Here is a 25,071-nt window from a genome sequence, read left to right as displayed (position 1 = left end):
GGTATTTCCCTCTGTGAGCATCTGCCCTTCTTCATAGGACAACTGCAATTTTTCCTGTGTAGCTGCTGGCTTCCCTTTTCCACTTTCCTCTAATTGGTTACAACTTTGGGAAGTTTAACCATTAGGCTGGCAGAAAGTAAATCCAAAAAACACTGAGCTTCTTATTTGAAAACGGAGAAGACCCAACAGAAAAAGATAAGGAAAGAAATAAGATGTTCTATTTTAGATGGTATTTATTATCTGCAGTGTCTTGTGAGCTCCTTGGGGCAGAGAGTCCTTAGGTATTCTGTGTCTAGTGAGCTTGGTTGGTGCTTGCTCAAGTGCTCCAAGACTATGAAAAAAAATTAAGAAATAATTCTGCATGTGCTGATGATCAATACATCTACCTACTGCAGCTGTTTGTGTGTGCCCTACAGAATTCCTTCGGTATTTCTGAAACCTCAGTAACCAGTTTGCACTCAGAGTTAAAAGTCTGCTGTTGCTATAACATTTTCTCCCAAAGAGCCCGTGTTGGGTTGGGTGGAAGGTCCCCTTAGCCTCGTAGGTGTGTTTCTTCCTCACGGCTCTAAAACCTGCGCTTTGCATGCAGTAAAGACCCCGCTCCTGTGGGCCCACACCCCTGCCCCGTCCGTGCCCGGGGTGAGGAGGGGGGGACGGTTGCCCCGTCCCGCAGAGGGGCTGCGCCGGGCGGCGGGCCCTTCACCTGCCCCCACAGCTCCCCCGCCCGGGGCACGGCGACAGGTGCCGGTGTCACCGCCGAGGGCGGCTGCCCGCGGGCAGGGCGTCAGGGAGCCGGTGCGAGGAGGTGGCCGGAGGGTGCCTGCAAGGGTGTCCGGCTGGGCGGCGGAGGACGGGAAGGGCCGTACGCCCCTCCGGCAGCGCCCAGCGCCCCGCTTCCCGAAGGCGGGGGGGGGGGGGGGGGGGCGCTCCGCATCCAGCCAGCCAGAAAGCTCAGGGGAGACGAAGGCAGCTGGCGGCGGGTGCGCCGGGAACCCGCTGGTTCCCACCCGAAAACGGCATCAGCAACACCGCTTCCCTCCCGCCCCTCGCCCCCTTTGCTTTATTCCCCTGCCTTTCCCCATCCCTCCTCCACCCCCTGCCCCCCTCGCCGCCCCTCGCCTTGGGGAGGAAAAAAAGCTCCAGCGGTGCGTGCCTGTGTGTGCGTGTGCGTGTGTGTGCGTGCGTGTGTAGGGGAGGCTGGAGCGGGGTGGGACTGAAGAGCCGTGATTACAGCTCTCCCCCGAGAAGATTGCTCTCTCCAGATGCTGATTTCTGAAGCACTTGGCAATCACCGGGCAGGAGCCTGGAAGAGGCGGCGGTAGCCGCCCCGGCCGCGGCGATGGCAGCGGCGGGCGAGCGGGCGGTGGCGGCGCGGGGCTGAGGGGCAGCGCCGGGAGGCGACGCTGCCGGCCGGACCCGACCCGACCCGACCCCACCGGGCGCGGCTCTGCCCCGAGTCCCGCTGGCTCCGCGCCGCCGGGCCGCCCGCAAACACCCTCCGCCCGAGCAGGTGCCCCTGCGCCGGGGGCAGGCCGGGAGGGGCGGCGAGGCACCCATGCGGTGACCCGCGGCGGCGGCGGCAGCTCCCGCGGGCCACGGGGCGGGGGTGCCCCGCTGCAGCCGCGCCCCGGGCCGGAGGAGGCTCCCGCTCGCCCGCGCTCCCGGGGATGGGTCCCCGCCGGGGCTGAGCGCCCCGCCGCCGCCCGCCCCCCTGCCCGTCGCGGCGCCGGCCGGCGTGGGCGACCCGGCGAGCAGCCATGGCAGCGGCCATCGCCAGCGGTTTAATCCGCCAGAAGCGGCAGGCGAGGGAGCAGCACTGGGACCGGCCCTCGGCCAGCAGGAGGCGGAACAGCCCCAGCAAGAACCGCGGGCTCTGCAACGGCAACCTGGTGGACATTTTCTCCAAGGTCCGCATCTTCGGGCTCAAGAAGCGGCGGTTGCGGCGCCAAGGTGCGTCCCTGTGGCCGGGCCCGCCCGGGGGGCTCCCGGGGGGGCGGGCGGGAGGGGGCAACCTGTGGCGAGAAACTTCCCGGGCCGGGCGCCGCCGCGGCAGCCGGCGCCAACTGCCGCCCCCGCTCCTGTCAGCGGGCGGCTCCCGGCTCCCCGTCAGCGGGCGGCGGGTCTGGGAGCTGAGGGGCGCCGCGGACCCCCGCACCCCCGGGTCGGGACCTTGAGGGCCCGCCTTGCCGCCCGGCTGCCCGCGCCGGTGCCGCCCGCTCCGCCCGGTGCGCCGAGGCCGGCGGGGCCAGGCCGCCGCGGAGCTGAGGTGCTGATGGGGGCAGGTGGGCGCCGGGGCGGGAAGCCCCGCGGGGGAGGCAGCCGGCGTGGCGGGAGCCCTGCCTGCCGTCCCGCCCGTCCCCGGCTCGCCCGTGTTTTCCCTTAAAGGACAAGGAGCACACAGCGCGGAAAGCTATTTAAAGTGTCCGGGGTCGGGGAAGCGTCGCTCGCCGCTCCCTTCCTAGAGCTGCCCGCTTGGCTTCGGCAGGCGCAGCCGGGCCGTAGCGCAGGGGTCCCGCTCCCCGCTGCCCGGCCAATTCCCGGTGGCCGAAGTGGGAGGCGCAGGGTGGCCGGCAGCCGTGGGAGAGCTGCTCCGCACCCCTGCGGGGTCCCGGGTGCGGGTCTGCCAGCCCGCTGACAGCCTCGGGTCACGGCCTCATCATACAGACGAACAAGTTTTGCAGGCAGCTCTTCTTTGGCGTTGATGGCCGCCAGTCAACCGAGACGACTAAAACTGGTACCATGATGACTGCATTTTATCCAGGACTTTGTATCGGAACCCTAGAAATAAAAGGAGTTAAATGCTATCGCAATGACTTCTTTTTTTTTTTTTTTTTTTTAATTTATTTTGTGGGATTCAACTCAATACTCAACAGCGTTCCGAAATGGTCATGACTTGTTTTGTAGTTGCCCTCAGAAACAGGTCGCTTTAGAGCAAAAGTATTGTGTCATGAGGAGTGGAAATGTTAACTATCACTTGAAACGTGGCCAATACCTACCAGTCAATGGTAAGGTACAGACCACCCTCTGTTACATTAGAGAATGCCACCATGTGTTGTAGTTTGGTATGGATACTATAGCTCCTCTTTAGGTTGGGTTGGAAGATAATTTTAAGAAGCGTAATCGGGGATCTGTCCTGATTGATCCTTTCAGCATTTTTTCCTGTGCTTCATACTTGAAATAGCATAAACTGACAAAATCCATGCAATTTCATTTTTACACGTCTTTATTACTGCAAGTATTATTTCTTGTAACTCCTATTGCAAGCTAAATCTTGCCATTTTTAGGTAGTACAGTGATATAGAGAAGATCAGTGAGAACACGTCAGTGGCAAAATCTGGGGTGGCTTATTTTTAGGCAGCCTGCATGTGTGCTTAGAAAGAAGACTAGAGGACTTGGTTTGTGATGGTGGATTTATATGTGTGATACTTGTTCATGAGAACAAGTTTAGAGGGATTTGCTAACTGAGCAATTGTTCCCAATCACCTGTGCAGTCTTATTTGCGAGAAAACTCTGTATTTGGTTATATTACAGTTTGAGGAGATGACTGTCTCACAGCACGGAGATGGCAAATATTTTCTTAGGTAGGAAGGGTCTTAAAAGATATGTCGGCTCATCCTTTTTCATTCATTCATTTTTCATAAGGCACTTTGTGACATTCTTGAATAAGAGAACTGGATTAGAATGTAACTCAGCTGTTAACCCATAACACTGGTACAAAAGATTTCACTAAGAATAATCAGAACAAGTGGTATTCGCTATAAAGTCTGCAGCATCAGATCCCTGAGTTTATTTTCTCTAAGAATTCCTCACATGGAGACATGGTGATATTTATCCATTGATTTATGTTAAAAGTCTCAGAATTACAGTGCATCTGTAAGAATTCCTGCTGAAAATGCTACCGTTCCTTTTACTGTATATGTTCATGATGCGTGAAGCGATACATGGAGTACCTGTGGATTCAAAGTTGCATGCTATTTAGGAGGGAAAATGAAGAAACAATCAAACAGAAGCCATTATTTCAACAACTTATGCAGAATAATTTAGAATGAATAATTATTTGGGAAAACAACACATTTTATAAGGCTGAATGCTTTAAAAGTACCTTATATGAGTTACAAAGTGAACATTTATGAGTCTCTTTTTAGTTTTCCTAAACTAAGTTAAATGACCACTGAATACTTCACTGAAATCACACTGTCAAGCCCATTAAAGTAAGTCTTTGCCAAAGAAAATAGGATGTATTTCAAGACATCTGTTGTCACAAAGGTGCTATGGGATTTTGACAAATATACCTTGTGTAAATGACATGCAGAGTGTCACAAGAGCATTATGAAAAATAAGCTAATCAAGGTACGACAGACCGTCCGTAGCATTCTCATACAATTAAATGGAAGAGTAGAAGTGTACGTAAGTATTTGTTAGGTAAAGCAGTAAAAGTTAGACTGTATTTCTCATGGAATAAAAAAATATTTTCCTATGTACTTACATATGAAAAATAAATGTCTTCCCATCTCTAAAACAGTCAAGCAGCAAAAGCTAGTGTTGCTGCTTTTTAAATCAAAAATATACATTTACTCATATATGTACATGTGTATGTAAATTAGATAAATAGAAATGCACAATGTGTGCACACTTACCAACATATCAGCCAACTTTTGAAAATAGTCTTTATTTTTAAAGTCTTCAGAAAAAATACCTGTTAGTACTGTTCTTGTTCAGTGGGATTCATTTGTGAACAATTGGAAGTTACTATGAATACACAACATACTAAAATCTTAGGTGTCCCCAACTGAATATAGATTTTTTTCTGCCATTGTGGCTAATTTTCATGGTCTTTCCTTTAGGGGCATACTAAAATATCAACAGAAGTGTGTATTGGAACACTAACATTTGGGAAGGGTAGCATTAAAGATACAACCAGGAGCTCACTCAGGGTAAAGGGTAACATTTGCATTTGCTTATATGCTGGCTCTAAAGATAGATGCAATGGTAAACAGCTTTTCTAAAACTTTGATTAATGAATTAAACTGGCAATGTGATTTCTGTGGGAGACCTGTGTGATAATCTATTGAGTCGATGAAACCAGTTTCATTTACTGGACATCTTTGATTCATATTGTTTAGTATTGTATTTCAAATTTATTTCATCTTTATTTAATTCTACCTGCCATCTGATGAAGAAATCACTGTCATTAATTTCCAGATAGCCATGAAGCCAAGATCTTGCCTGACACTGATGCCAGACATCAATCAATTATGAATCATCCTCTCCTGGATTAGAGGTTGTTCAGTCATAATGGTTTAATTTACATTAATATAATCACAAATGGGAGAACTGACAGACAAGATTTTGAGTCTTCATGTGAGATAACCTTACACATCCTGGGGCTACTCAATAAAAAAAGAAAATAAATGTCAGTACTTCACCTAATGCAACTACAGTGTGCAGAGATTACAAAAGTATGCTTGTCACTGGCGCAAATTCAAACTTCTCAGCCTGTATTTTCATCTAGATATCTAGCTTCTTTGCTAATCTGAAGAATCATTGTTTGGTTAATTAGGTCCCTTGAGAGTATTCTACTGGAAAATACTCAACATTTTAATGTATTAAAAACCAAGTGTGATGTTTACTGTTTCTGTGTGGTAATACCACATTAAGACTTCTAAATTTATCGAGAGAGTGTATGGATTTTGGAATGACTTGGACTCTGATTTTGCTCATTAGTATTTATGAGAAAAAGAGACCTAGGGAACATGTTCAGAAGATGCACTGATTAGATTTTATTGCCTCTACAAAGGTAATTTAATTCTCCAAAGAAAGCATTTTTTGAAAATTCCTTAGTATATTAGCTAATGTTTTGCAGCCAATGTGGGAGTGGCCCATAATCTCAGATGTAAGGTAATTCCCCGTATACGTAGTGCCGTAAGTAGTTTTTAGTTCTCCTACTTGTGGAACAGTGTAAGTGGAACTGAATGGTGCACATGGGTGTATGTGCCTCATTTCCTAAAGCTTAAGAAAGTGCGTTGAATCCCTGTCAGTTAGTTCCAGCATCCATTGATCTGACTTGCTCCAAGTTGCAGCAGACCAAAACCTGTAGCTGCACTTTCCTATGTGACTGACCTCAGAATTAATTCTCCTTGGCAGTTCACTAAAGACGAGAGCATCTAGGTGCAAGACCATCTAGTTTTCTGGTTGCTGAACTGATGTTACTTATTCTTCACTACTTTTCTTCAAATGAAATTGACTAATCCACAACCCTTTTGGAACTACAAACCCAGGCTTAACAGGATATATAAGAAATTTTTAATATTTCAAAATTTTTCCTTCATTGCTGCTAATCTGTTCAAAGGACCGTGTGATCATCACACACTGAAAATGTGTAAATATGCTGTATCTCATGTAAAATATTCTAAACTTATTTTAAATTTATTTTGGAACACGTGGTTTGCTAAACTCAGGGTCAAGTTTTCTTTCCTGTGTGTTCAGTATTTCACATATACCCTGTGCTTGCTAAGGGAAGCTTTAAAAAAAAGTAGTAATGTCTGGAATGTAATTCTCTATTCTGAATTGGTCTTGGTGGCTCTAAAATTGATGAATGGGATGTTTTTGAGAGGAAATGGGGAAAAATAACTTTAAAATGGTAACATAATTTTAGCAACTATTGATTTTTAGAAATATCTAGAATACTGGGCATTTAACATACATGTAGGGCTGTATCTGTTATTTCAGAATATCTCCTGTTTAATGCTAAACAAGTAGAAAAACTTAACTACACCCATTGTATATCTTAAAATGTGCTAAAAGTAGATATCAGATAAGTTCAGAAAGCAGAAAGTGTTTTATAAATACTCTAAGTGTGGTACTAGTTGCAAGTTAAGATTTCTTTGACGTTTCTTAAAGGTTTCAAAGCTGTTTTGGCTTGAGTTCCTTGCTTCTTTTGTCTATAAAGTATTGTGTTTGGATTTTGGGGGGCAATTCTTTCTTCCTGATAAGCATTGGTTTTCATTTATTTACCTCAGGAAGTTTGCATATCTGGAGGATATGTGAAATCGGAGGAACCAAGATTTTACTTTTCCTATATACAAACATTGCTTTTCACTACCTTCACTTGGTAACTGGCAATTTAACTCTTTGTTAGCAAATGAACTCTTCAGTCTTGAGTGATCTTGCTGGATCTTCAAAATTCAGGCAGCTTCCATCCACATATAGTGAACTTTTTTTGTAAGGTATATCAGTTATTGTATCTATTAAACGTATTGTAGAACTACATTATCTGGTTAATAGAAATATAAAGGGAGATTACCATATATGTGGTTTCTGATTCATGGTGACATAGTGATAGAAAAGTTCTTGGCAAGGTCAGGTTTCTATACTGTATTTAAAGACAGGATTCTGTCTTTTAACGATATATAATCTATTAGTAGATGTCATTTTCTGAGGGTATTTCAGTCTGTTAATTTGAATTAAACTAAACTGAGTGCTTAAAACTCATTTTGAATAATGAACTTTCAAGTCAGCAGCTTATAAACAGCAGTAATTAATTTTAATACAGAGCTAACACTCCGGAAGTTTATTACAGAAAACTTTGTGGTTAAAGTCTTTTGATTTAGACTCTAAGCATAATTTAGAAAGTTGAAGATACACAACTGTGGATACCCATTTTTCGCAATGAGTAAACAGAGGCCTATCTTGCTTGGTCGTATGTAAGCTCCTTTCTATCTGGGGCAAGCATTAGAGTTAGTGACAGATGGGAAGATACACCCCAATGGCATGTAGTCTTACTGCACCATCAGCTTTTTCTGAAACCCTTTGAAACTGGTACATTTTTGTTCTCAGGAGCTGTTAGTGCTAATTCAGATCTTATGCTCAGCCATACACTGAGTGGTGTGAAAATAGAAAGAATATATGATACTACATTCCATGGTAGAAAGGGATGAGAAAATCAGTAAAGCTCTGAATTTCTTTATTGTGACATAAAATCAGCAACCTGCTTTCATTGCATCGTAGACCATAACATTTCTGTACATTAGGGGTTTAGTTTATCATTTCAATTATATAAATGAGATAACTCGATTATATCAAGTTTGGATCTTCCAATACATTATCCTATGGGACTGAAAATGAGGGAACATACCCTTTCCTGGTGCCAAGAAAGAAACTAGCTGCTTTTGGTGCCAGGATTTAGGAATACATAATTGGATCAAGTTAGAGACAGGCAGGAGTCAAGTCCAGGACTCTCCTATTCTGACTGTATGTTACAAACGATAGATGCTTTCAGCATATCCCGAAATAGATGACATTACTTAAATTTACATTTCTATAAATAATCTATAACTAAAGAAGATGGAGAATTTTGCCGTTTCAAAGGAAAGTTAATGTAAGACTGAAAGAAGTAAACAGTAAAAGTTTCATATGAAATTTAAATAGATGGACTATGTTGGAAAAAAAAAAAAAAAAAAAAGAGAAACTTGTTCCCTTGAGGTTTTCAGGATCCCAGGTTGTTTTGGTTGTCATTTCATAAAATCGTGAGTACAACCTAATAAACATGATATTGGTTGTTCATATTATATGAAAAATAGATTTTCATAAATGAAACTAGAGAAAGTTGACTGAAATAGGAATGTGCAGTACATCCTTTCTCTGGGATATAAAGTATAATCTCTAGGATGTAACTAAACAATTTAATTAAATCTGTGGTCTTGAGTCTAATCCCTTGCCCAGGTAAAGAGGTATTGAACTTTTGGCATCTGAGCTACTGTGCTATGAAACTGCTGTAAATTGAATCAAAATTGGACTTCTAATTGGCAGTAATGACCATAAATAAATGACAGAACACAGAATTTGTTTAAAACAAATCAAACATTTTATTTAATGTAAGAATAATTCAGTATTATGGAACATAAGCACGCAGTCTTTTTCTCTCTGTAGAAGTTATTAGAAAAGGAAAGTAAAAATAAAAGTTCTTCTTAATTAACTATAATTTCTATTGCAAAGCGTGCTATTTCTGCTTTATTTTGCAAACTCCAAGATGTATCCAATACACTAAGTGTAGCAGCTGCTGCTCCAGCTCTGGTACTGTGAAGCCTGGCTCCAGAAAGCATGTAGTTTTGGTTGCTAGACCATTTCTAGTGTTTGTGTTTGGTTTGTTTTTTTTTTAAATGCAAATGAGAGAAAGGAAGTAATGATTTTTTTAAATTAGTCTCCAGTTTTTAATGGTTCATTGTACAGGTAAACCTGAGTGGAATTTCATGTCCTAATGAAAAGCGACTTTTCAAGCCTCAAGGCATTTTTGTTACTGAATTCCGAAGTCACTCAGCAAACAACAGATATGTCAGGCTTAAGGAAAGGTCAGCATATTTCTTTGCAGTGGAGATACTTGTGGAACTATGAGCCTGGAGGTGGGAGCTGGTCTCGGGGTCTCCATTAATGCAGTAATACATTATATATATTTCTAATTTGGTTTTGCTGAGAATTTGCACTCCTGAGTGTTATAGAGAGATTCACTTCCTTACTTACCATATAAAGCTAGAGCAATAGAGTTTTTTTACTAAAATTACTATGCTTCTATTGTCTTTTCTGTAATGTGAAAGAATTATTTGAAAGACAACTATTTACTTCAGAATTCTGTGAACATTTATGGTTTATATACACCTACTTATATGAAAATATTACATATCTCTAATGCCTAGATTATATTGGTGCTCTTCTTTAAAATGTATATTCTGTAATGAAACAGTGAATACTTAACCAACAAGAAGTCTATTGCAGTATGATACTTACATTTCTTTCCAAATCAGTGTTTTTCGTATAAAAGCAGACTTAATTTTTGTGATTAGAACAAAGCACATGACGTTTATTGGCAATTCATAAAGAACAGTCTATTTGCTAGAGCATAAATAAAATAAATATGTTTTTATTTATTTATTGGTTTAATCCATGATCACTTTTTCTTTTTTTTTAAGAGCAGCTTATGACAAATTGGTATCTTCATAAATGTGGTGAAGTAAGGTTTTTCTCCAGTCATTCTTCCTTGTAACCTAAACTTTTTAGTTCATAGATTATAGTTCATAACTGTTCCAAAATCTTGCAACATTTACTGAGTGTTCAGTTGTTCACAAACTTACTACTTTATGCATTGTGAATATCCCATCTTAAACAGATGCTCCTTTCATTTTCATCTATGTAGTTTATGTATAACTGAGACTTGAATTACTCTACCTTAATTAGTGGTTTGTATCTCTTAAAATGAAATTCTGATGAGTTGAAAAATTTGCCACTAGAATCTGTATACCAGTGACTATGAAATAAATGAACTCTTAAACTTCACTGCTCTAATTTCTTTCACTTTTCTTGCTGTGTAATCGGAACTGTTCCTTCTTTGTAATCTGAACAAATACACATCAAATGTGTAGTACTTTATTCCCAAGAGCATTTTAAACTGTTATTTAATCGAACAAAAATAAGATTCCATCAACTATGGAATTTCTATGATGTAGAAACTGGCATTGCAGGAAGGGCTTTTTTACAGCCTTTTGGATTTTAGCAAGTCTCCCCTTGTGTCCCCTGCAAGTCTTGTCTTGTCAGAGCTCTGTCCAGGCTTGTAGCTGGAGGTATAATTATGGCATCAGTCCTGAAGATCACCCATGCTTGCCTTCAAGCAAGTAGAGCTATGATTTCAGGTGGAAGACTTAAGTGTGGTTGTCTACCCTTCTTCTTATGTAGGGACAGACAAAATTAATAATGGATTCTTCCTGCTATTAGTTCCTTTTCATTATCTTATGAATTATCTTGGACCATGACTGTGCCAAGAGGTAGGACTAATTATAAAATAATACAGAATACTACAGAATTTTTTTTTAATAGGAAACTGTTCCTGGGGTTGAAAAGTTGAGAGAGATTGATCTCTGCAGATGCAGGTAGTCTGAAGAAATGCAAATCTTTGCTGTTTCTAGCAAATAGTATTGAACTTAGCTTATGTATGTTTTAAGGATTTGAAAAAATATATATTTCTCCTAAGAAAATCCCTAGAAAATTATTAATAGTGAACAACATACATTCATAATGATCAGCGCTCACTACCAAGCAAGTTACTTTTTCATCTGAATAGCTTTATTTGGATAATAATTTTTGTGTTTATTAAAGACTCCAGAGTCTGGTGCAGAGATTATTTATACCATTTTTATAAACATTAAAAAATGAAGACTGTAGTGTTAACTTCCTTTCCAGCATAGTTTTGGCTTAAAATAACAGTCTGGATTCTGAGAAGCTTTTTTTTTTTTTTTTTCTTCTCTGAAGGTGGTTTTGTGCAGAGATTACTTTATGGCTGAACACTTCTAGGCATTAGGTTAGTAAATCCCACTCCATTATTGCTTCCAGTTATATTTTAGTTTTCTGACAAAGTGGAAATAACTGTCATTCTAGTTCTTGTGTCCATAGACTTCTGCTAAAGCAAGACAGAGACCTGTTTCCACAGAGCCTCAGTAATGATTTTTGTGGCAATATTGAAGGAAAAAAAAAAGAGATAAACCTTATTGAATTACAGCTTTAAAGGTCAGATATCCCCAAATTTGCAATTTGTGTACAACTAAGAAATTTAGCATTTAGCTCTTTTGTAGATGTAAATTTATTCATGAAATTCTGTGTCTAAGTAGCTTATATATGCTAAACAACTGCAAGGTTGTGATGTTACAACCCTAAAAACAGATCTTTTGATGTAATGCACGATTCTGGAAATCTGTAAAAATTATATGTAATGCTCTGTATAAAAAGTATGCTGTTGTAAGCTCTATGTTAAATGAGGAAAAAAGTTATGCATGTAAATAAATCAAAATGAGTGGATGGCTCAGAATATATAAATTACAGCATTTAGAAAACCCTGAATGTTACTAGTAAGCAGTTACCTTTCTTTGGAAACAGTGGATATCTGTAGAGATAAGATGATTGACTCCAAAGCACAGAAAGAAAGAAAAACTAAGCCATTCCCATTAGCCATACTCTAGTTTGGGACTTACAGAGAGGTATATCAGGACTCTCAGACATTTTTGTCTCAAAAGCATGTCGCAGTTAACAACAGAGAAACAAAGACTCATCAGGTTTCCTATGCGGTTAAAAGGATCTAAAATCAGTGTAGGTTAACCCTGAATGATCTGATTGTAGTTAAACCAAGGTATGAATAGTCATCTGTATCTCGTTGTTGCAGTAACAAAGTAGCAGGACCAAGCCAATAGCCATCACAAGGTCACTTAACGGTACAAATCAATCAACCAGTTATCACCCTGTTTACCAGGGGTTTACGTTGCAAACATAATGGTTGAAATGAACTACTGGCATAAGCAAACATTTCTGTTGAGTTACTGGGGTAGCTTTCTAGGTCGTTGGATGGCAGTGGGCAGGTCTTATTCAAAGTTTGTCAGTGATAAACAGTCAAAAATTCAGGATCTGACTTGCTGAAACTCTCTACTTGCAGAGCTCCAATAATAGCAGCTAAAAAAACATGGTTTGAGCAGCCTGAGTGGCACAAGTATGAGGAACATAGTGAATCTTGTCTTAAAAAATGTTTATGCTTAGAGGTTCTTAACCGTAATTTTGTCAGCTTGTTACCAACTTCACACAGTATTGGTATTTTGGTTTTCACAGTTCGCATTTATTTTGAATATAGGGAGGGATGTAAGGAAGATAAGCCTGTTTTCTACTCTTTGCAAACAAATGGGTAGGTATAAGTAGTGTAAGGGTGAGGTATAAGTAGTTAAGTGGGGAATGCATTGCTGGTAAATTGCTGATGCTATTATTTCAAAAGCACTCACTACAAATTTTGGCTAAACTTTAACAAAATTCAGTCATGTTAAGGTGTAGAAAGGATAAGTTGAATGCACCTGAGCAACCTGCCTAAAGATGTAAGTACTTCTAGATTAAATGGATTTGTAAAGACAATGTGATTTTTAAATTTTTAATTATTTCTATCCTGATATTAATATCCATCTAGGACATAATTGGGGTTGTTTGGAGCAGTATCTTTGAATTTATGATTCTTACTTATATAGTCGGATTAACTCCAGTTCATAATTACAGTAGGGAAACCAGCCACATTTGAAGCCTGAAGCAGCAAAAAGGTTTTGCTTCTTTTTATGCATTTTTGTTGCTGTTAATTGTATCAAGGATGACACAGACTACTACAGACAAGACCTGACATAGAAACATTCTTTCACTATTTGCTATTTATTTTTATTATTTGCTCTGTTTTATATGAGATGCAGTTAGGTTTTGATTGTGTAATAGTTTGTATGTGTCATGGAGTTAGTTCCAATTGATTTCCAGATAGATGTTTGCTATTACATAGGAACAATTTGGGTGTATGCTGTTTACTTTCCAGGGTAGTTCAGATGTGACACCAGAGGACTAATGGCGCAACTCTCGTCCTGAGTCCAATAGATTGTGGCATACTGAATTCTTTTTTAGGGATATGTCATAGCTGTGTAGGAGGTGAAAAAATGTTTCTTCACTTCTGCCATAGTATCAGCAATGTCTCGCACAGTGGCTTTAATATGTTGACAGCTCAGTGAGTCCTGAATGCCTCCATTTGGCTATTGGGTTGAATTTTTATCTTTTATCCCTGTGAAGGTTTTGGTTGGTTTTGGTTTTTTAAGTAACATGACAATTACACAGTTTTGGACTCTTCTGTTTACTGCCATGGAAACAGAAAAGTGTCTTTTGGGGACAACTATTGAAATACCAATAAATTTTGTCTTGTATCCCTAGTTGAGCTTTGAGAGAACATTTTCATGATGTATTGGACCTTGGTTTTTCTGCATACTGGATGCAATTGAGCTTTCTGCATTTTGAGTGTCATGGCTAGTTATGTTTATTCTGTCTTTGTAGAGAAGCACTGGATCAGTGTTTTTTAAACAGTTGAGAGGCACTTGATCAATGAGCTCATTCTGAATATTGTTAGTTTATTTATTTATTGGTATCTAAGCACCTATTTCAGGGGAAGATGAGGAGATCGACCCCAATAAAGAAAATTATTCATTCAGACTCTGTATTTTGGGCAAGCTAGAAATTTTCCTATTTGCATTCCCAAAAGGGAAGAAGAAATATGGATTTCTATAGCTCTGAAAACCCTTTGCCACCACCTTTGCCTGTAAACTTTAGCATAGATGCTTTTGAAAGGGAACAGGATTGTTTTCCAACCATCCCAACACTTAGCTGCTCAATCCTGCCATTTGGGGTCACAGGGATTATGTGCTGCTATCCTTCTGCATTGTGAATGTGAAACTGAAAGAAGGTTAGCCATGAGGCTGTAGCTCAGTCATTACAGTTAGATCAACCAGCATTGGATCTCGCCTCTTGCTCCAGTGGGACCAGGGGAACAGGTGCCATAGGGCTTACACGCTGCTTGTGTAACTATGTGCTTGCAAATTAAATCAGAAAAAACAGCAGAAGGGAGGGAATAAGTTGTTTTGACTATCCTAGCAACAGGATGCAGGTATAGATACATAATACATGTAGATCAGTTGTGATATTAGATGTTATGGTTGTGCTGGATATTTATGTGACAGTTGTGGCAAATATATACAGTTGTGATGTTGCTTCCATGAGCATGTGGACTCTAGAGGAGAAGGATATGACTCTCTGATGTAGGCAGGGCCATAGTTATCTTTGGCTGTGCTGTGACAAAGCTTAGACCACTGGAAGGCATGTTGCCTTAAGCCCACACCTGGAGACCACACAAAACTCAAAAATAGAGCAGAAGTGGTTTGTGGTCTTCTTCATAAGCAGCTCCTAACAGAAGGACATAGCAGTGCATTGGAAATTACTCTGGCTGCTTAAAAGCTTCAGCCTGGAAATCAGAGTAGTAGTAATATCAACAACTTATTACACAAAGCTGTTCAGAAAATGACTGTACTGTCATCTTGGAAAACAAACTGACATTTAGGTTTGTGGATTTTTTTCATTGCAGAGCATGCTATGTTTTCTGTTTTGTCAGAACGGCTTTTCCATTCAAAGCCTGTTTTGACAGACCCATCTTGACTGGGCAGTACTGTATAGCCATACTAGTAAGGCACCTGATTACCTGAGGGGGACACCCCCACCCCCCCCCCCCCCGAGAAAAAAAAAAAAAAAAGAGCTATACATATATTGTTTCATCTAAAAATCTATGGTAGGTATACAAGACTTATCCAGAAAGTACTGTAACATGAATTATTCAGGCTTTAACTTTTATTAGTTCTCAAATGTCTTTTATCTGCCGTGATCCTGCAGTTTCATGTATTAAAACACAACCAAGGGGAATAACAGTTGGTTTGTGACAACCAACTACCTGACAGCAATTACATGATTTCAGTCAGTGGAGTGGAGCTGGCAGCAAAGTCAGGCTTCGCTATGCGTGGAGAGACATTTAAAGATGAACAATATAGAAATGCAGCCAAACAGCTCTGAACTTTGGGTCTATTCCGGTATCCTCTGTGTATTTCACTGTGTTTAATTTTCTTACAGCTTTCTGCTCCTAAAACAGACAGATAGCTGGAATTGGTTTCAATTGTAAGGGGAAAATAAAATATAGGCAGTTTGTTCTGGGATTGCAAGTTTGGAACCTGCTAATGACTATAACCAACTTTTGTACAGGTTTTGGTAAAATCAAAGACCTTGATTCCATTTTGCTCATTTCTGTATCTACAGAAGTTACATGTATCTTTCAAGAATGAGGCTTTAATTCTAGCACATGAAGCTGCAGAACTTGCTTCTGGTTCTGAGTTCACCGCTGGAAGTAGCAAGGAAGGCTGTGAGAAGAGCCGTTACAGCACATTAGAAGTAGCCCTAGCACTAGTAGATATATGAACAGACTTTTTGATAGGGAAAAAGTGCATTTAGTGCTGTGCAAAATAACTATTGATGATTCTGATGTCCCTCTGGCCTTGGTTAGAATTTTAGGTTTTAATAGTGGTATAGCTTTAACTATGGAAACTTCAGAGCTGCTAACACTCAGGACTTTTATGACCCTGTCCTTTATACCTGTGCCTGACCCTTTTCTACACTACTGCTAAAATGGACCAGTGAGGAATGAACAGGTAAAAATTGCAGTGTGGTCCGTGCTGTCAATTTTGGTTTAGTTTGCCTAAGCCATATAAAGGCAGCTTAGTGGAATCTTTAGATGAGGTAAAATATATGACACTGCCTAAAATCCCCTAATCACCTGGAATGGGTTGTCTTCATTTTTTCATCACACCTTTCCATTTCCAGACATTTTTCATCCCTGATTTCTTTTCAGACACACCTGACTGGTAATGAAAGAATATTGCATTTCATTCCTGATGGTCTTTAGTAGGTGCATGAAGATCAGATATTGCAAGGGAGACAAAGCTGAGGGAGGATGGATAGCACCACACAAGCTATGTGAGATATAGTGAGGGACAGTGAGACCTGTTTTTATAGAGAAGGTTATGTTCTTTATACTTACGGGATTTGAAGGGGAAAAACAATATATATGTGGGTATTCTTCTATAACGTGGGTATTCTTCTATTTGAGAAGCCAGGATGACCGTAGTACTAATTTAATGAACTTTTAAAGAAAAAAACATTCTAACAAATGTGTCTTTCCAAGTAATCTTGCAGATACAAGGTTACTTAGCTCACAGTTTTGAAAGAGGAACAGAAATATTTTCTGCTGCAATTAAAGACAGATGATTTTGTCTTTCAAAAGGATAAAACTATCTCTACAAAGACTTGTCGTTATGTTAAAGTTGAATCAAAAATACATCTGCTGTTATGTACATGTTCACTTTTAATATAAAGAAAGATACCCATGGATTTGTTTGAATGGAGTCTTTAAAAAAAAAGAAGACAGGCTATTATTTGTCTCAAAGAGTCAGACTGATTTAAAATATAACTAAAAACATTCTGTTGGTGGAGGTTTTACTGGATGCTTACTAAAATGAGTCATGTTTGGCATCCAGACAAATTTCAGTATGTTGCATTGGTCTTCCAGCTTACATTCTTAGAGGAGTTGCACTATCAAATATAAGCAAACATGCCAAACTTCAGACACAGAGGCACAACAACATATTAGGTTTAACATCAAGAGCTGTGTGGGTTGGAAAGTTCCAGTCATTACAAGGAAGCAGAGATAAGTATGGTACATGGTTTAGCAAAATGAGTTAAGAGTATGTTTTAATAAATTAGCTAGCTTCATTTATATAGGATTTGTTTATAGCAGCTCTACTGAACATAAATTTTATAAGGGTTTGTGCCACTTTGTTTTCACATAATGACAAAGGAGTAATGACAGCAGTAAGTAGGCTTCACCTCTGCTAGAAAGGGTAGAACGGTGCACATGTGTGTGCACTAAATTTGAGATGGTCTATTGCTGTTGTAGCAGTAGTGAAACTGCGCTGATGAATAAAGATTGTTTTGAACATCTGTGTAATTTATTTTGTGACTTGTTCAAGTGACCTGTTGTGCTATGTTCAGTTGTATTTTGCTTTGTTCTTTATGCTTGTAACTATAATTGCTTTATTAAAAAAAAAAAAAAAAAGTGAAGCAGTTCTTTTGGACTGTATGTCATCATCAGGGGAAGGAAAAGAGAATTAACCAAATATTTTATGGTGAGCAAGTGAAATTGTCAGATGTCTGCAGTAATCCTTCTTCCTAGAATGATGAGCTACATTTTTTCTGACCTTCTTGTAGAGGTTGTTGGACTGATATTTTGCTTTTACCTGAAACTGTTTTACTGTTCTGTCAGGTTTGGTCAAATGCCAAAATTTCATCAGAGAGGGATAGTTTTGTTAAAATTTCTGTTGGAAAAGTGACTTGAGGCTGTCCCCAGGGTGTAACAAGCAGCTCTGTGGCTCAAGCACTTTCCTACCATGTGGACATTTTGAGTCTGCTGCTAGTTATTCCTGTGTGAGTAACTCTGGTATTGTTTTTCCTTAATTTTTTTTTCTTTTTTTTTTTTTTTTTTTCCCCCATGAACTGGGCTTTATCCTGAAAGAGTATTTCATGACAGGAACATTATTTTCTGCTTAATTCTAGCTGGAAAGCTTTTTTCAAAATACATTGCTGTAGTCTGATAAAAGGTGACTGGTGTTTGTTACCAATGCCAGGACATTATTAGAGAGTGTTTGATGGTGTGGAGTGAAGTTAGTTGTAGGACAGTTGCAGAGCTGGAAGCTCGTTCTTGGTTGATGAGGTGAAAAGAGAATGACTGCAGAGCACAGGAGAATCTGGATTTCATCAGCTGTTTTTGAATATGTGCTATGCAGATAATCAAAACAAAAAGGATCACTTCAGTGTCTTAGAAGCATTTGTTACTAAACAAAGGCATAAACTTCATCCCCTTGAGTTTTACTTTATGCATTTTTCCACACCCATGTGCTCATTTTGGATATCAGTTGGACTAGTCGAATGTCTGCGGCACCTGTACACTGGTGTTACCTGTACACTATGTGATAGTGAGCTAGATTTTTATGCAATCTGCTTGTTGTTGAAGGATCTCATAAACTTCTTTCTTCAAGGGACCACATAAATCAAGTAGGACAGGGAAGCAATTTCTCTTCTGGAACGTTGTGGGTCAGTGTCACAAACGCGGAGGGTCTGTTTGCCTTCAGGTATGTCTTTTCTGGAGGGTTTAACTATTGCCATGTGTTTCCTTAGACTTCTGACTTTAAGGTCATCGTCTTAGGGTCTTTGGAGAGAAACAGTTACTAAGCACAATTTCCTGTTCTCCCTAGTAGAAAATAATTTTCTGTTAAGGACAGCTTTGAAAAAGTTCTGCCTTCAGGATCGTGTTTCAAAGGTGTTTGATACTGACTGGATTCAGATGATTTACAACATTTCTCAGAGAAATTTCATTGCAATCATCTGTTACAGCATTGATTATTTGTTGTGGTTGTTTACCATTGAATTGGAATATTTTTCTGGGATATTTTGATTCCACTGAAGTTCCAGGAAAAACAAAATGTGTTTTCCAACCAATGAATTTGTCGCTATGGAGTTTGTGTAGACTTTTGGGATGAGATTCACCTGATGATTGCAAATTCTTTCTATGTAGACACCAAAGCTTGAGCAACTTATAGGTTCATCCTTGGGCTGTGACGTCATTAATGTAAAATATTTATTTCTAGGGTGTAATCCATGGCATGCTGAAATAGATGGCTCCACTAACTTTAAAGGGAGCCTAGAAGGACTACGTCCGATGTATGTCTAAGAAGTCTTAATGACTCCAGTCATAGAATCTGCTCTAGAAATAGGTTGCTTCTGGTTCTGATTATCTTAATTTTAGCTCTCATCGCTAACATTTATCTTCTTTTAACATAACTAGATTACTGACATTTTGGTGGGAGAAACATGAAGCATTTACTAGTATTTAGTTCTTTGGGAGGTCTTGAGAACTTCCAACATTTTAGATTTTTGCTGGTGGCCCAACACTATGTAAGGTAATCTTCATACTAATTTCTAGTTTACTCAGCTTTAAATGTCTTGGGAATTTAAGAAACGGTTTAGAGCTATTTACAGTGTACAAACATTGCCTTTAAAACCCTTGATGATTTTTCAAAGGAGGTAATTCCACTGAGAAATTATTTATTCTGAACAATACATATCCAGTAGTTAGAATGAATTGTCCAAAATCTAATTTTAAATTTATTTGGAATTATTTGGAAATGTTGACAAGGGTTTCTCCGCATTCTCCCCCACCCCCACCCCCCCCTGCCCCCGCTGCATTCATCACTAGATACTAAAGCACTGGGGAAAGATCTTTATAAGCCATGACTCTGCTACATGAATAGAAGACTTCTAATAAGTGATGTCTATTTGCACTGACATCTATTTATTTTATTAACAGTGGCAAGCCTTTTCCTCTTGCCTTCACTTCCCTCACTTTAAATTCCTTTATTAAAATCCTTCCATTTGCCTTAACAGTGGAATTAATACTATCTTACACAAATAAACACACTCAATTTAATGTAAAACTCAGGGTAGTAATTGGCCTCTGACATGCTTATAAAGAGCAGTTTCTGTCTATCCAGTTGTTAATTGTGTCTTTTCCAGTCATATTAAGTCCTTTTGTATAGCCTGGTAGGGGCATTTACATCCTGGACCAGGATGCGGAAAACCTCATTTTTATTGCTGCTTTGGACAAACCTTCTGTCCTCTTTGTGCTTCTCTTTTGCTGTCTGTAAAGTGAGGGTGATGCTGATATCTGTTTAGACTCTGCCTGGAAATCTGCTGGCAGCAGGATCTTTTTGCTGTGACTTTGCAATATGAGGCCAGTGCTTATCCTCCTCTGGGAATGTGTCCCAGTGCTCTGGACCAGCCCGTTCCCCTTCAAAGTGGAGCCTGACCCACACTCCTCTCCTGACTGAGACCTCTGCATTTTGCCACAGTGCCATCCTCACCTTTTTCAGGCTGCTGGAGTTCCGGCATAACATTATATTCATCAGAGCCTACAGAATATTGTAATCAACAGGACATATACAAAATCTTGTCAAGAACAGTTTTTTAAAACCTAGAGAAATAGGTTAAAAATAGGAGAAACCTGTCTTTACTTTGAACTTGAATAATAATTTCAATGAATAACCATATAGCCTTTAAAATATTTACTTCAAAATAATCAAAACTAACCACGTTCTAAAAATAAAAAATGCAAAGTGGAAGTACAGAGGCAACTGGTGATGCAGTTTTGGGCAGAAGTTAAAACTGAGTTTGGTTTTCTTTGCATTAGAGCTGGATGCCTGGAAATTTCAGGAGGCAGCCAAGGAGATTCAGTAGAGGACACTTGTCCTCTCTGAGTGCATGACACTCCCAATGGGAAGGATGTAGATTCTTTTCTTGGGAAAATTTGAATCTGGTAGTAATACTCTGCTTCCACAGTGTCTCTCTTTCCAAATAGAGCATATATCTATGACAAGGTCTTTAGGTTTTGGGTCCTTACATATACATCAGAACTACACTGGTAGGTGAAACCAGAAGCCACAGAAGTGATCCTATTAGCTCAGACAGAAAGGATTTGTGTGCCTGTGCTTTAGATGGGATATTTGGTAGGACAGGGCTATTTTTAAAGGTACTTTTCTTTGCAAGCTTGTTGATTCTAGAATGTAGAACTCAATGCAACAAAACAGTCTTCACAAACATGTTAGTTTAGCCATTATAGGGGAAAGGGGTAAACCTGAAAGCAATCTGGAGTAAGCCTTTTATTTTCAGGTAAGCATTTTACAATTTTTACCACTATTATTTTTCCAGTTTTGAAGCAAGTGTTTATTTCAAGTTGTCAGTCAATTTAATATTTAAATTATAAACTTGCATTCATCTTTGAAATGAAATATTTACTCTTTGGCTGAATTAAGTATTCAGTTTGTCAGGAAATGAAGGATTTGTACTCTTGAGTTATTGATGATTTTGTGGTTTTCGTGGTGTGACCCAATGCCTTTTCAACCACCACTGTTCACTTTGGTCTGTTAGAGAAGAATGGAAGAGCTTCCATTTGGTTTTGCTTTTTATTTTAGGGTTTCTTTTATTTTGGTAAACTACAAAAAAATTTTGTTGATCATGGTTCTAAGAACAAAAGGGCACCCATCCAACTTCCAGGCAGTTACCGGTGCTATGGAGACTCAGATCAAAGTCCTTTTCCAGTTGCAGATGTCCTGGGTGACACCACAGTTCCTTTATTCACATCATCCAACTTCAGGCCTCTACCTTCAGCATCAGATGCCCCGAGTAGTTTACGACAGAGTGCGAGTCAGGGCGCTCATCTTAGAAACCTAAAGTCATGTGGCACAAATAGTTTCTGAGCTGTGTCGGTCCTTCTCGGTAAGGTGAGTTGCCACTGCTGCTCTGCTCACTGTTGCAGTGGGGAAGCACCTGCTGGAGAACCCCTCTGTTGCTTTGACAATACAGTGGCAAGGACCGTACGGGCACGTTCAGTACAGAATGGCCTGGTGTCTTCAAGCCTTGTACTGAAAGCAAAGTCGTTGCTCAGCTGCTTTCCAGTGTCTCGTGCCTCCTTTGCTGTCTTGTTATGTTCCCTAGAAACAGCTGAAGTGATACTTTGATTATAAAGCAGCAGACTTCTGGTTTGTCCACAGAATACGTGCTAGAAAAGATGGCGGGTGAGTTTTGTGGCAGCACACAGCTGGCAGTGCGGTAGTCAGGGTGATGGAAGCTTTTACTTCTCTTTTCCCTTTCCTCCTCTTCCTTCTCTGGTAAACCCACACTATGCCTGCAACTAAAAATAATTTCTTAGAAAAATCAAGTTTTGTCCACTTGACAGGGCCACTGACACAGATTTTAGTGAAGAACCTAATAAAGCATAATCAAGGCCCATACATGCCCTTTGTCTCTCTGTATAGAAAAAGGGACTTTGGCTTGTGTATCAAATCTGAACAAGTTTTATGTCAGAGATTTCTGCTGTATTTCAGTGTAGAAATAGACAACTACATCAAAAGCCTCTGAAAAATAAACAAAAATAAACTTCTGCTATAATTTGAGCTTGGTTGAAAAGGAATTAATTATTAATTTTGGACAGGTTTCTGGATTAGTAATATCCTTTCTGTTTGTTTTGGTTTGGTTTTCTGTCTACACTTAGGAGCTGGAGAAGCTTGAATTTATATCCTAATAAAAAGTTAAAATGGTAGGTACTTCATGATATGCTATGTTGTTTTTGAAGTGTATGTAAAAACATATTGGAGATGTGTTACGATAGTAAGCCATGCAGCATTTCCCCCGCAGTATTACACGTGAAGCACTAGCAACACCTCTGGTACAGTGCAGAGGGCTACAGCCCAAGTAAGAGGCCATGTGGGTTAGAAAATGAAAACAGGACAGGCAGCAATTATTTTTACACCACGCTGAGGCAACGCAGAGTTTTGAAGTTAGCGTGCCTGCTGACCAGCCTGGAGCCGAGGGGCAGCCGCCCAGCTGAGGCCGGCACTGTGGGCCCTCAGTGGCCAGCCTTGCCCCAGCCTTGGAAAGCTCAGGCGCCCGGTTGTGAAGCTAAAGAAACCTGAAACTTTCCGTTGAAAGCTGTTGTTAGGATGTGACAACAGAGTAAAATTTGTGCTTCTTGTGGCAGCTGATCAGTAATATGGGCTAATAGCCTTGCTGTCACTGCAGTGTCACTAGGTGGGGGCAAAAGTTGCTGTGGAAATCCCAGGGAGAAATTTCCTGCTTTTCAATCTCTATAATCTTTCAGCTTCAAATAACATGTAAGTTGTCGGTATAATAAATGTGCAGGAAACATAAACGATTTAAAGAGAGTTTAATATTAATACTCAGAAAATGTAGTTCGTTCTGTGGCAGCATACCTGTTGGCTCTCCTGAATGCTGGCTTGAGTGGTAGCACCTCAGTCTAACAAGATACTGCTGCAGTACAAGCAAACGGATCTGGAGAATAAAATTGCTCTTGATTTCTGTTTAAAACATGCTACTTGAATGTGCATGTCCTGTAAGGCAGTTTCCAGGACAAGCTTCAAATTAAAGGGTGGAGTAGAAACCCTGGTGTGTGAAAAGTTAGCAGCTGATAGCTGAGGATGCTAAGCAAACCAGTTTAAATTTAGTTGTGCCCATATGGCTGCATTTTTATAGTACAGGTGGGTCTCTTGACACAGTGTAAGAGTGAATGAGTGGCTGGCTGGGTCAGACCATAACTCTAGTCCAAACAGAATAGTCTGACGGGGGCTGGAGTGGAGTCCTGGGGAGGAAACGCTCATCCAAAGGGTTGAGAGCATTACCGTCTCCAGCAAGTGAACAGGTCTGAAGAGTGCATAATAGATGTTTTGGGTGGATAAATAAGCTATCTTGGGTGTTACTCATTTGGTGATTTTTTTGCCCGGGCTTCAGAATGAGGGAATTTATACCAAGGGCTCCCTGTTTCTCCCTACTCCTTGAAGGAGTTCAAGATCACTAGCTGAGGGGCAGAGTTCAATACTTGATCAGAGGAATGTCACTTGTTATGTCATTGGAATACACCAACAACAGGTCTGGAATGTGCCTTGTTTAGTATCTTCACACACGTAATCTGTAATAAATTAAGATGTGATGCCAGACTTGACAAGGAATGATGCTGGTGTAACTGATTTTGGCCAAGCAGACAGTGAAGGGAGGGGCCATCGTTGTGGAAGTGTTGTGGCTCACCAGACTTGAGGAATATGTTTTGGTTTGGAATTTTTTTGCCAGTTTTGTATTGCACATCTTGGGAGAAAATACACATTTGGAAACTGCCATGGATCTTCAGTCTGACTCACTACCCTGCAAAATGCATGTGATGGCTGACGAAGTTGCTGGTGACTTTGGCTCAATGTGCTGATAGACTTCTGTGTATACAACCAGAAATTGTAGACTGTGTATTATTTCCTAGTAGCTACGAGGTGGAGTTTTTATCTTCTGTTAAGTGCATAGTTAGCCTAAAGACAATCTGTTTCTATGAATTTGTGAAGAAGGATACGTGTCACAGATGGCATGTTTCTTTTATTTCTTTAAGTTTGCAAATTTGTTTTGTTATTAAAGTTAAGATATGATTGGACAGCAGGAAGGATAGCTGCTTTCTTATGTTTTCTTTACTGCTCAGCATAGTTGGAGATGCACAGCTGGGAAACAGTGCTGAACTGAAGAGAACAGCAAATAAGGAGTAAAAGACAAGATGTGAGAAATGGGACGAGGAGAGCCCGTCACTTGAACAGGTTAAAAGAAATACAGATGGTAGATGTATAGCCAGTTCTCCATGGTGAGAGCACTGGATTGGAGGCAAAGCAGGATGAAAAAAACAGATCATGAAATCACTGCAAAAATGTACTAGATAGGATGTGAGATTTCTTATAAAACCCTTACTTATTTTTTATGTCACTTTCTGGTTATATAATTAAAACCTAATTGTTCTAGTTAATGTTCTAATAAAATTTGGGTTTAGATATTGAAAGCCCTTTCAGTATTTTTGAGGTATTTTTGGGCAGGTCTCTATCAAAGTTTGAACCAACTTTTTGCTCCTCCAAAACATAGCAGAAATATGCAGTCTTGTGAGACTTTATAGAGTGCTTTCGGTTTTTTGTAGGTTTTGTAGGTTTTGTAGGTTTTGTAGGTTTTGTAGGT

General features: G+C 40.2%; 1 protein-coding gene across 2 annotated transcripts in view; it reads left to right on the top strand.

The window, feature by feature from the left end:
* FGF14 (fibroblast growth factor 14) overlaps positions 1-25,071 on the top strand; it is a 415,441-nt gene that overhangs the window by 273,808 nt on the left and 116,562 nt on the right. The window contains exon 1 of one of the 2 annotated variants that reach the window (XM_056329622.1): positions 1,250-1,950. The exons of the other annotated variant lie outside the window; for it this stretch is intronic. Coding sequence (XP_056185597.1) covers positions 1,758-1,950 — 193 coding nt within the window. The 5' untranslated portion in view covers positions 1,250-1,757. Of the gene's footprint in view, positions 1-1,249; positions 1,951-25,071 lie in introns of those variants that run through there. 2 annotated transcript variants of the gene reach the window in all.

Source organism: Falco biarmicus, chromosome 2 (assembly GCF_023638135.1).
Source record: "Falco biarmicus isolate bFalBia1 chromosome 2, bFalBia1.pri, whole genome shotgun sequence".
NCBI classification, from domain to species: Eukaryota; Metazoa; Chordata; class Aves; order Falconiformes; family Falconidae; genus Falco; species Falco biarmicus.
Note: the sequence above shows the minus strand (reverse complement) of the source record. Positions and strands in the feature narration are given on the sequence as shown.